The following is a 12,755-nucleotide window of genomic DNA, read 5'->3' as shown; positions in this document are numbered from 1 at the left end:
TCTTCATGGGTTTTAATTATTTTCATAATTCACATTATTCATCTTAATGATGTGGTTCATTCTCCTCATTACAGGCCCACGTTCGCCCAGATGATTTTGTATTGCTGGATGAAGAGGATTATGCCAGCGTCTTTGGCCACAGTGAGGAGAATTGTGGACCAATAATAAAGTCCTTCAGACAAGAAAAAAGATGAGTGGGGAAACTCTGAAATTCAGAATTATACAGAAAAATGCTGTGTGAAACCATTTTAGTGGGCTACCTATTAAAGTAAAAATAAATGAGTAAAAAAATGCTTTCTTATGTTTTAAACTGACAAATTTGTCCATCATGAAAACTTTGGAAGGCAACATGCATTTTTTTTTTCTTTTTATATATAAAGCATTTTCACTGATATTGTTCAAGGGACACTGTGGTCATTATATCGTAACAGACAAACATGAAACTAATAAGAATAGATTCATTTCCATTTCCAGCATTTCACAGACACCCTTATCCGAAGCAACTTAAAAAAGTATTATCAGTAAGATTTAATTCATCATGATACTGAATCTTAGATGAAATTTTCACTGGTCTTCAGGAGAGTAGGTTGATGAGGGAGACAAATGACTGTAGCAGCATAATTTGAGATCACGGAAGCACCAACCACACAAAACACCCAGACAGAAACAAGCCCTTACAATACAGGTGGATTACACCATAACAAAGCAACAAAAGTCAGGATTTGGGGGTTAGAGATGTTAATGGGTTTGGATGTTCAAATTACAATGGGAAACGTCCCACCCAGCAACAGACACGCACACACACACCACTGAGGTTTGACAGCTTGCTAAATGGAAGCCATTTTGCTAACTGAAAATCGATAACTTCCTCAGACGAATCATGACTGTTTGTCAAGTTGCTCAAGCGGGTCCAACTATAAGCTTTGTGGCCGAGTGGGGAAAAGTGCTATGAGCTGTACAGCACTGCTCTCTAGAGATAGAACACAAAGGTCTGTAGTGAGGTAGCCTGGTGTAGCTATGAAGTAAACATGTTCTCAGAGAAATATCCAGGGATTTTTGTGTCTTCTTTACATCCATTCACAGGAGTCCTGCATTTGGCCTTGAGCCTAATTAGACTTCAACAAAATGCATTAACACTAGTAGTCAAAAACCTCTCTGGTTCACTAGATTGAAATCCCATTGCTGTATTGTGCATTAACATGCAAATCAACTCATTACTCTCAAGCATCAGCTTCCGGTGTGGCTCCTTGTTTCCAGTTGTTTTGTACTGCATGATAAAAAGCACAATTTTGTGTGGTGTCTTAAATGTCATGGTCCGTGTTTCCTATTGATGTCATGGAGTTTGATCGTCGACACATTTACATGTATATACTCTGGTATCTGAATATGGACAAAACGTTTCTCGGAGCTTGAGGTTCCAAATTCATAATGAAGCAAGAAAATCTTTTTGAAATGTTTCAATATGTAGATTCAATATGCACAAAAATGACACAGTCAGGTGTAAAGGAAGGCTTTGTGAGTGTTTTGTTGTGAGTTGCTACAAACATTTTATAACATGCAGATATGTTGTTTGTGTTTTGCACGTTTTTTCAAGAAGTTGAACTCCAGGGAAGAAAATGTTTGTTTATTCATTCATTCATTTCAATTATTTTTGAGGGTTAATGAACAACTAGCTCACTTTTCACCCTGTCTCAATCGGAAATTGCCTGTTAGCTGAGATTGCTAGCTGACTCAATAAGAGGCTTTGGGCTACTGATAGTACGTTTGTGGGCTCAAACCCCAGCACTGCCAAGCTGTCCTTGAACAAGACCCTGTATCCCTCAACTGCTCAGTTGTGTCCTGTCTCAGTTGTAAAGGTCAGTCAAATGACCAAAGCTGTAGTATTTTTGATATTTTTCCTACTTCGTGTGTTAATCAGTTTGGGTGTCACGCGCCAAAAATCTTTAAAAATTCCACAGCTGTTTAAGCGCACCTGAGCTGCAAAACTTTACACATACAAAGATACGAGCCATAATAAAAAATAATAATAACACATCATATATATACACCAGCACACACACACACATAATGTCCGGTACAGGAGCAGCCTGAATACTCCAGGTTTACACGGACGACCGAGAGTCGTTCATTTCACTATAGAAAAATGTGCACGCGAGAAACAATAAGGCAAATTATAAACAGCTGTAAAGTTCAAGTTCAACAAAAGTTTATCCGGATATTATGGTACATTTGTAAATAATCTTGTCACAACTGCGTCACTAGGAAAAAAAATCACTACAGCAAAGCATTTTACTCGATATACCTAGATAAAAAAATACTAATCTAGAAGTCCACAAGACCTAATGAAAACTAATAACGAATTCAAATCGATACGGACATGAAAAAGTCTCTGTTTTTCACCTAAGGACTTTACCCTAACAGAGAGAGAGAGAGAGAGATTGCGACTGGTATCAACCTCGTCCATCGCCCTTTTATATTCACATTTTATTACAAGCCATCACCTCAATCATCTTAATTTTCACCAAACAAAAACGTCAACAAGCGCGAGCGCGAGGAATTTTGCATCCGCGAGGATTTTTAATCACACCTCTACACTCTGAATGCACCGTGACTTCATCTTCCCCTGCCCCAAAAGTTCGGCACAGTGTTGAAAACAACCCAAAGCATTGTGGAACTAAATGGAGATCGCTGTATTTGCTCAGGCTCCTTCACCTGCAAACAGAAGAGCAACTTTTCCAAAGTGCGCAGTACATAACCGGGACTTTACCTGTGGGTCCCTCTACGCTGTCGGCGTGAATGTGCACGACCAGAATCAGGACAATCGCACACGCCTTCATGGTTTTTTTTTTTTTTTTAGTCCAGTTCGGGAACCAGGCGCAGATCATGTGAGAAGGTCCGGTAGAGCAGATGTGTAAGCTTCAGACTCCCGGCCATCGATCCAAGAGGTTCAGAGAGAAGCTGAGCGCAGAGTCGCACCAAGTGAAAGCGTTAAGACTGGCGTAGGCATAAACAGTTCAAACCCGGACTGTTTCTCCGCCAGCGGACTTTCTGCCGTCTCGGTATGTGCGCCATGAAGTGGGCCATTAACGCCTCCGTGTGGCGCGCTGGAGAATTTATTATCACCGTCTGCACAAGACCGCTGCAAACATCAAACACCGTTCTCCAGGCAGAATAAAAAAGGAGTGCATTTCTGTCACATAGGCTAGTGTTGTCTTAGAAAACTGGGACACATCGCATTTGCCAATACATCAAAACTCAGGATGCCCAGGGGCCTACAAGCAACGTTGTTTGAAAGCTGAAATGTTCCCACCTTTAATAATTACTCATTCAAATGTCTCTGATCAGCTCCAAGTTTTCTCTAGGGAGCTCTCTGTGTTCTCATCTTTGCTTTCCTCCAGGTTCTGCTGCTTTCCTCATGCATGTAGATGGATTAGCTATGCTAAATTGCCTGGTGGTGTGAATGTGCATGTGTGTGTGTGTGTGTGACTGTTGCCCCATCCAGCTTGTATTCCTACCTCACACACAATGTTCCCAAGAAGGGATACAGATTCACACTGACCCTTACCAGGATAAAAAACGCTACTGATGACTGATCTAGCATCAGTTTGGGATGTGGGAGGAAATTAAAAAAAAAAAAAAAAAAAAAAAAACAGGGGGAAACATCAGTAACAGTAATCCAAGCTCAGGATTCAATCGAGGACCCTGGAGCTATTAGGTAGTAACAATACACACTGCGATGTCATGCTGCCCCAAAACATATTAACATGCCACAGTGTATTATATGAAGATGCCAGCAGATAAAAAGTCACATCTAGACTCCTTTCAGAGAGTGTTATGAGTAGGAACAATTTATGAAGATAAGAACCCTTAACTAACAAAATAAACCTTGAAGAACCTTTTTGTCTGGGGGAGTATCTAGCTTATGCAGTTCGAAATGTGCATTTTAATATTTTAGGTGTAGGATATTTTTCTGACCAAATCTCTTTTTAGATTATTAGGAACTAGTGCAACAATAAAGCCATTATAGAAATGCCAGTTGATTATAAACCAAGGAACAAATCAGGTATTCTACAAGCCCTGTACATAACATGGTAATGTAATCTGGTGCCATTGCTAACTCTTTTAGATTCCATGCATGTCTTTAAGGACAATGAATTCATCACCCAGCCGAGCCTTTGCCTCTGTACAGGATCACAGTTCATGTTCCTTTATCAGACATTTATTGAGAAGCTTTCAAGCAGCTAGTTCAAAAGTGAGGAAACATTCACATTTTTTACTCAAGGCTAAAGGTGGTTGGGGTTTGGGCTAATCTTTTTAGAATATAGCACACAGGAGGATGCCTACTGATTCCTGAATATGCAGCTGCAGCTGGTTTGAATGGGAACTCGGCCACCTATTATACAGTCATGCCCTACAGCCAGGACGGCAACTGCAGATAGTACAGCTCTAATACATTCACATTTCTGATAGTAATTTAATTTTACTCCATGTTGAACAGTTTTTTCCTGAAATATCCCCTGGCGTGACCTACTTTCACAGCTGGAATCCTGATGAAAGCGATTTAAGGTAAGTGCATTGATGCTCTATAGTTCAGTATGAATTCTAATCATGCTAAAAGGATAATGTGCACACATTCACAGACACACACAAACATATTTGTCTTACTATAGTTGTAAGGACCTTCTACAGATACAATTATTAATGAAGATAATTTATGCCATGACTACATCTAAATCTAACTGTAACCTTGATCTCAGTAACCGAATTGAAAGGTTTTGTCCTTTAGATTTTTTAATCAGAGCTGCAGTTTTTTGTTTGTTTGTTTGTTTGTTTGTTTGTTTTAAGCAGTTGGGGTCCAGGTCAATGTCTTTACAAGGTCGAAACAGTCAAATACCCAGGGTCTAATGAGCAGCACAGAACAGTAGAAAAGAAGCATTCATCCTTTCATCAGAAGAGTTCAGAAGATCCCAACAATGCCAAAGCAATTTGTATCATTGTCACCCCTTCATAAGTCAAGTCACATAGAGGAAACCAGATAATAGACAATAATAATAAAAAAACTTTTTACTGGTCTTTAGAAGTTTTACCAGAAATATCTTGAAACAGCCTGCTGGCATAGCTGTTTATTTGTGAGCTATATAAACTATAGCTATATTTTTATTTTTCAAGAATAGGGTTACAGAGAAGCATGCTCTTACTTTGCTGATACTGCAGCATTATGTAAATACTGTATATTATTTCAGCAGGTCAGGAAACAGGGGTGCAAAAATGAAGATATCACCGTAGTCAACATTCCCACAGACAGCCAATTCAATCACCACTTTTGTGGAGCACTGTACTGTGGTTCATCATTCATTTAGGTTACTCTTGTGACCACTGGGGTGTCTGTATCACATTAAACTGAGAGAGAGACAGATGCACTCTCTTGCAGAAATACATTTGAGCTCTGCTATGGGAGTCCCTATTACAGATTAACTTATTTATCCAGACAAGATAAATGAGCAATGGAGTGCACTCAATTTTATTCGATTTAAAATAGGCAAGGATTATGTTGAGCAACCTTGCACCTCAAATTCAATACTGTGTGTATGTGTGCTCTTGAGAAGAGACAAACACGCAGAGGTTACTGAGGAGTATAAATAGCATGCCATGTGTTCAAATATACAGTGTTATTTTTGTTCCAAGATGTCATGATGTATTGTACTATCTATCATAATTAGCTGAAAGTAATGCCAATGAAACTAAGGCAAAGCAGTTCACAAATAGGTCAAAATGATCATCATGCTCAGTGGGCAAACATAGACTATTTTTGGATATGGCAAATAAGCCATTAATGTACATCATCCACTCACTACCTCCTTATGTGCCATCACCACCTACAGGATGGAATGCAAATGTCAGTGTTCTTCTATTGCAGCAGGTAAATAAATTTCAAACAACCCTAATAATCATTTATTAAATCTTAATTATTCATATATTAATCTTGTTATATACTGTATATACTGTTATATACTGTCTACAAGAATACCAAGGCTGTTTAATAGCACCAGAGAGCTTTTTATACCTGAACTGGTCTAAGTTGACGTTATTTAAAGTAGCCGGCACAGAGCCCTGACCTCAACCCTGTTGAACACTTTTAGCGTGATCTGGAACATGAGCTGCATATTAATGCCCAGGGTCTTGGAATGGGATGTTCAAGTTCAAGTGTCCACATAGTTTTGGCCATATATTGTACTTGAGTCACCATAATTTGTTACTATACTTAAGTTCTTCTTAAGTAAGACCTTCAAAGTTTTCATTATAAATCTATTACAGGTCTGTTCCTCTCAAAACCAGACTGTAAGCTACATATCAGTCAAATGGGCTCAGCATCTAATCATTTAAGTTCAGCATCCTATCATTTTAGTGTAGCATCCAGTGAAGTTTATCAATGTAGAACAAAACAATCAAGAATCGTGACAATTCCTCATCAGTGTTGACCTTTTCATGCTGCACAATGGAGCTAATGCTAAAGGTTTCCATGGGCTTGTACAGATGGATGAGCTGTGTGTGTGTGGAATTTAAGAAGGTACCTGGACTGTACCTCAGAAAAATGCTTCAATATGCTGAAGTAAGCAAAGACTATCTGAAAGGTATGATCACAAGGCATGTTGAGATAAGTTCTGCTCATTCTCTAATGTTAACTGTATGCATACATAATAACATAATAACTAATGGTAAATATTGAATGATGTTTTCACGCAGAAAAAAGTTGTAGCTACCGAAATCATCTTCTAAGAGCTTTTGAAAAGCACAAAAAGTTTAATAAAGATATTATAACCTAATTTGATCATTTAAACCTTTACTTTTTGCATTTACTGCTTGAGCAGTTCTTAGTGCTTTCTGCATACACCAGATATTTTGAACCCTAATGCAGACCTGAGAAATAAGAGTTTTTTCTCAGTTTTGCTTGTACTATGAAAAGAACAAAAATCCATGAAAAATCAATTATATCTTGAAAATCAATTATAATGGAAATCTAGGGCAGTTATTGCCCATGCACCTAGCCTATATACATTTTATTAGTTCCTCAAATTCTGCAGTAAAATATATTTGTAACTGAAACATTAAGTCTGGCAAGGAGCTAGTATTGCGACAGGCTGGAGTGTTGGCCCGGTGGCTTCAGATTAGCCCTTGCTGTTATGTGAAAATGATCCAATTTAGGGTGGAAAAAGCTTTTCTATTTATGTTGGGCTAGATTATTTTCATACAACATATCACTTAAAACATTAAGCCAGTGATGGAGAGTCAGATAAAACTCCAATAGTACTAGTAATACTAGTCTCTGTCTCGTGTCTGTCTTTCACCACATTATATAGTTTCACATTTGAAACATTTATTGACCAAAAAAAATCTTCTATTGTAAGTGAGTTTCAAGTAACCCCAGGTAATGTTTCTGTTTTGTTTTTTTTCTCAGTACGGGCAAACTTGTCGCAATTATTGTATGTGGCAGATGCAGAAACACTGCAGGTGCTGTGGATAGAGATCAGATATAATAAAATCCCAGTATACAGCTTGTAACTTGAATTACTTTCCTAAATTAAAAATGTAGGTTTGTCCTTGTATAAAACACACTGCTGTTGTGGAGAACTTGTAGTCCATTAGGCTTTACACTTTATTATTGATTTTTTTGAAATTCAAACCAAGGCATTGCTTTGTTGTCTGGCCCGATGTATCCTCAATGTCTATTCTTACCTCTCTGCTGCTTGTTCAATGAGTCACTTGAGATGTATGGTTTAATGTGCAAGTCATTTTATCAGGTTCCTTAATTCCACTGTGATATGGGTGCCAAAAGAGGTCAATCTTCCATTTCGTTTAAAGAATGATTTAAGAAATGATCAAAAGAACGGTGTAAGTGCATGGAAGTGAAATGAAAAAGGAGTTCCTTTACAAAGGAACATTGGAACATTACAGAGGTCATTACAAAGGTGGTTTGATTATCATTTGTCATTTCATTGTGAGCTGTTTTCATTTTCACTTTGGCATTATGTAACTGAAGCATTTTATTTTGCAGTTTGTTTATAACAGCTCTTGTTCTTGTATCCAATTCACTTGGATAATTGTTGTTACTTCCACTTCGACTAGTCTAATGTTTGTCATATCTGCCTCATTACAAGTTAGTGAAGCTAATTTTTGTTACTTACATGTGACTTGTGCACAGCGTGACTTTGCGCAGCCAGGAACGTGATCAGTAACAAAAACCAAGGTATAGAGGGCTTTAAAATGAAAGTGAGAGAAAATGTAAAACATGTCATGCATATAATTGATGTATAATTCTGTTCATTTTTTCTCAAAGCGAACTACTCAGAAGGAGAAAGCGGTTGAATACTGTTAATGTTTATGAATCAGCGTGTGAATCATTTTAAATGTGATGCTGCACTTCCTTCATATATCCATTATATGTAAACCTCTGATGATTCAGTGCAACAAAGGAAAACTGAGTATATCTTTCCATTTTTTTGTAATCTTATAGTCCTTTCTATATACATTTTGACTAATAAATAAAGCAACATTATAATAGCACATAGCATACTGGACTGTGTACATTGATATTTTTTAACCACTAATGATTTAAAGATCGTGGTAGTATGTATTCTTTGCTAGTATTTAGAGTTGATTATTCTCTTTTATTATTCAGCAGCTTAGGTTAACAGCCGTTTTATAATTCACACTGTCCAGCACTTTCAACAATATCATGTGTTTGAACACTGACACAAAGTGCTTTCTCTATTTCTCTCCACTGTCTAGTTCTGTGCACAGCTTATTAGTTATTCCCAGGTTGTTTATGCACCTTGCAAATAGATTAGATTTGAGTCATTTGATTTCAAGTAGTGAGCCTCAGGTACTCTTGCTTAACCTGTATTTCTTTTAAAAAATTCTTCTATTTGTAAGAGATACCTGCTTTATTTTAGACATAGTCTTTGATATGGACAAATTTGATACAAAGAGAATCAACATTTGTTTCTTTAAATCATTGCAAGGAAATACACAATGTTGACACAGTGCTGTCTCTATCGGCTTATTTTATAGCCATGTTGATTTTGGAAACCCACATTGCTATACATGAAGCAATTAACCTCTCGTCTTTCTTGCATTTTCTCGTTTCAGAAACGTGGAGCCAAATCTCACTTTTACATCTCTATAGAGGAAGCTAAAATATTTGTATCTTTATAAAACATTTCAGTTCATAACTTCCCCCGAATGGCTCATCTGTTCAACAGGCAGAATATGATTTATTTTTACTCAGTCTGGAGTCTGACCTTTAAATAACTAAAATTATCCAGTATCTCATATCCCATTCGCCATGCTTCCTGCTGAAAGAAATAATGAACTCTAAACACTTTTGTTACCTAAAAGTGTGTTTAATATGATATGTCTCAGCACAGTGTATGATTTGGTCAGCATTGACAGAATGATGATTGCTCTTATGCCACAGATGTCCTTCTCCTCTTCTACGTCCACAGTCTCACCTTCCACTGATGATGAACCGCACTATGATGATGAAATACATCTCTTCCAGGAAAATAACATCCCCAGCTATAGGACATGATTACAGGGGACAGTGGGAGCATTTTATATTGTGAGTGCTGGAATTTTAAGTGTGCTATGACTGTGACACCCAAATTATTTTTCTTTTAACAGAGAATATGTGTTGATTACAATGTTATATTACACTGAGAGCCTGAATGTCACCATTATCCAAAATGTCAGTGAGTACATGCAAAATTGCCAGATGTGTTCTGAATGAAAGTGCCACGCATCCCTGCTTTCAGATGACAAAGTGCTAAATAGGACTGCTCTGAGGTAGCAGTAGACACAAAAATAACTAGATCAGTTAGAGGTTAATGTCAATTTGAAAAACATAAAGACAAATCAAAATCAAAAGTTCTAAATTTAAAGGCCTCCGTGGATCAGACTTGTATGTCCAGCACATCTCACAGATCGGATTAAAATTTGGAGGCCAAGTTAACACCTTGAACTCTTTGTCATGGTCCTCAAGTCATTCCAGAACGATGTTTGTGGTGTGGCAGGACACATTATCCTGCTGAAAGAGGCCACTGCCAATAGGGAATACAGTTGCCATGAAGGGGTGTATTTGGTCTGCAACAATGAGGTAGGTTGAGGTAGGGGGTGCAAGTCAAAGAAACATCCACATTAATGCCAGGACCCAAGGTTTCCCAACAGAAGATGTCCAGAGCATCTTACCCAGGTAAGTGATACAGTATGTGCTCACCTTGATTTCATAATTCATCAGACCAGGCCACCTTCATCCACTGCTCCATGGTCCAGTTCTGATGCTCACTTGCCCATTGTAGGTGCTTTCAGCAGTGGACAAGGGTCGGGTCAACATGGGCACTCTCAGAGGTTTTAAAGTTATAGCTTATTGGTATGTCTTCATTTATCTACAGTATATATTATTAATAATATTATTTTAGCAGCTGCAGTTAAAGGAATTATGAAGGTGCTGCAGTGATTCTATATGTAAGTAAGCAATTAAGTAAGTAAGGTACATTATTGTCATTGTATACAATATAACAAAAATTAGTTTGGCAACTTCAGACACCAACAAGTGAAACACAACTATGAAAGGAAATAAGGTAAAAAAGAGAGAGAGAGAGAGAGAAAGAGAGAGAGAGAGAGAGAGAAAGATTAAGAATAAAAAAAACAAAGTACTCGTATAAAGTGATAAGTGAAACATTTCCCTGTAGTGCATGCAGCAACAAAGAGTAAACTTAGGGTAAAATAGTCCTTAACAGCTGTAATGGACTGGAGCATTACTCAAGGGTGTTGGAGGGTGTGATGGCAGCTCCAGCTTGTGACTTGATGACCCTGTACCCCTTTCCAGATGCTAAGCGGACAAACATTATGTGTCCTGTTTGAACAGAGTGTTTGATGATGCTTGCTGGCCTTTATTTGCAGTCTGCTAGCACATACAGTATCCAGTGCCTACAGTATCTCAGTGCCTATGATGTGCTATGCTGATTTAACTACAGCACACACGTCTTTGCAGCTTCTAATTTGTTATAATTTGCCCTATAGAGGGCAACACAGATTAATAATACATTAACAACTAGTTATGTGAGATATCTCAATCATGTGCATTTACAACTAGATTCATATGTTCGAAATGCGTCACAGCAGCCCAGAATTACCCTATTAACTTGTAATTCTAGAGGAAGGCCATATGTACGGTACATTTCATGCAACTTAATTTGCATTGAGAGTATCTGAGACAGCCACTCTGTAACTTGAACATCACTAGGGCAACTGCAGTCCCATAAGGAGTAAAAATTTTAGAACAAAAAATATTTGTCTCAATTTAATTTTAATTAAATTTAAATCATAAAAAAGGTACAAGGAAAGAAATAATAAACCCTGATTATGCAGTCTCCAAAGTATCTTTTTCTAGTAAATATTGTGAACAATAACCAGGTCTAATGATATTACACAGACTATAGGGGACAATGCAGAATATCCAATGCTATTAAAGTGTTGTTAATCTATTTGAAGAATGGAGACACATGGTCCACTCTACCATGCAGAATTTGTAGGTTTTTGTATATGAACTTCTCAGTTTAGACCAGGCCCAGATTTTCAGTAGGGTTGAAGTCCAGCATCATCGCAAGTCTATAACCATTTCTGTGTTGATTTGTATGTACACCTGCATAACATTATGACCACCTGCTTAATATTGTGTTGCTCCCCATTTTGCTGCCAAAACAGCCCTGGTCTGATGAGGCATGGACTCCACTAGATCCCTGAAGGTGTGCTGTGGTATCTGGCACCAAGATGTTAGCAGCAGATCCTTTAAGTCCTGTAAGTTGTGAGGTGGGGCCTCCATGGATCAGACTTGTTTGTCCATCACATACCACAGATGCTCAAATTCATTGTTGTGCTCAACAAACCATTCCTGAACCATTTTTGCTTTGTGGCACGGTGCATTATCCTGCTCAAAGAGGCCACAGCCATCAGGGAATACTGTTTCCATAAAAGGATGTACAAGGTCTGCAACAATGCATAAGTGATCCAGTTCTGATGCTCACGTGCCCGTTGTTGCCGCTTTCAGCAGTGCACAGGAGTCAACATGGGCACCCTGACTGGTCTGCGGCTATGCAGCCCCATACGCAAAAACTGTGATGCCCTGTGTATTTTGACACAGCCTTCACTCCCCACGTGCATCAATGAGCCCATGACCCTGTTGTCGGTTTACCAATGTTCCTTTCTTGGACCACTTTTGATAGATACTGACCACTGCAGACCAGGAACACCCCACAAGAGTTGCAGTTTTGGAGATGCTCTGATCCAGTCTACCCATCACAATTTGGCCCTTGTCAAATCGTTCAAATCCCGCCCACTAACAGGTGCCATGATGAGGAGATAATCAGTGTTTTTCACTTCACCTGTCAGTGGACATAATGGTATGGCTGATTGGTGTATATTTGGCAGCTTTGGCCAAGTCTGATCCTCTTGCCAGACACAACCAGGTTTTGGGCTAAAATATTCTGGTAGAATTCATAATGTCTTCAATCATCACAAAAGCTCCTAAACCATCAGCCATAATACAGCCACAATGCATCGATGATCCACCGCCATACTGTACCATATCAGGTTCTTTTCATTGTATGCCACACCATTTTAAAAACAAATATGCTGATGGTGTACACAACCAAAATTGTTGATTTTGATTTCACCATATGGCCAGTAAAAAGAGACCG

At 38.3% G+C, this 12,755-nt stretch overlaps 1 protein-coding gene across 9 annotated transcripts in view; it reads right to left on the bottom strand.

Moving 5' to 3' along the window:
* The window catches only part of ptprub (protein tyrosine phosphatase receptor type Ub), a 190,264-nt gene extending 187,219 nt beyond the window's left edge, over window positions 1–3,045 (bottom strand). For 5 of the 9 annotated variants that reach the window (XM_058387584.1, XM_058387605.1, XM_058387628.1 and 2 more), the window contains exon 1: window positions 2,768–3,045. In XM_058387584.1, the coding sequence (XP_058243567.1) occupies window positions 2,768–2,885 (118 nt within the window). In that variant the 5' untranslated portion in view covers window positions 2,886–3,045. The remainder of the gene's footprint in view (window positions 1–2,767) is intronic. The other 4 variants (XM_058387613.1, XM_058387621.1, XM_058387647.1 and 1 more) reach the window with 2 other exon arrangements.
* Between the last annotated feature and the right edge of the window lie 9,710 nt (window positions 3,046–12,755).

Source organism: Hemibagrus wyckioides, linkage group LG01 (assembly GCF_019097595.1).
Source record: "Hemibagrus wyckioides isolate EC202008001 linkage group LG01, SWU_Hwy_1.0, whole genome shotgun sequence".
NCBI lineage: Eukaryota > Metazoa > Chordata > Actinopteri > Siluriformes > Bagridae > Hemibagrus > Hemibagrus wyckioides.
This window is presented reverse-complemented; position numbering and strand designations above follow the sequence as displayed.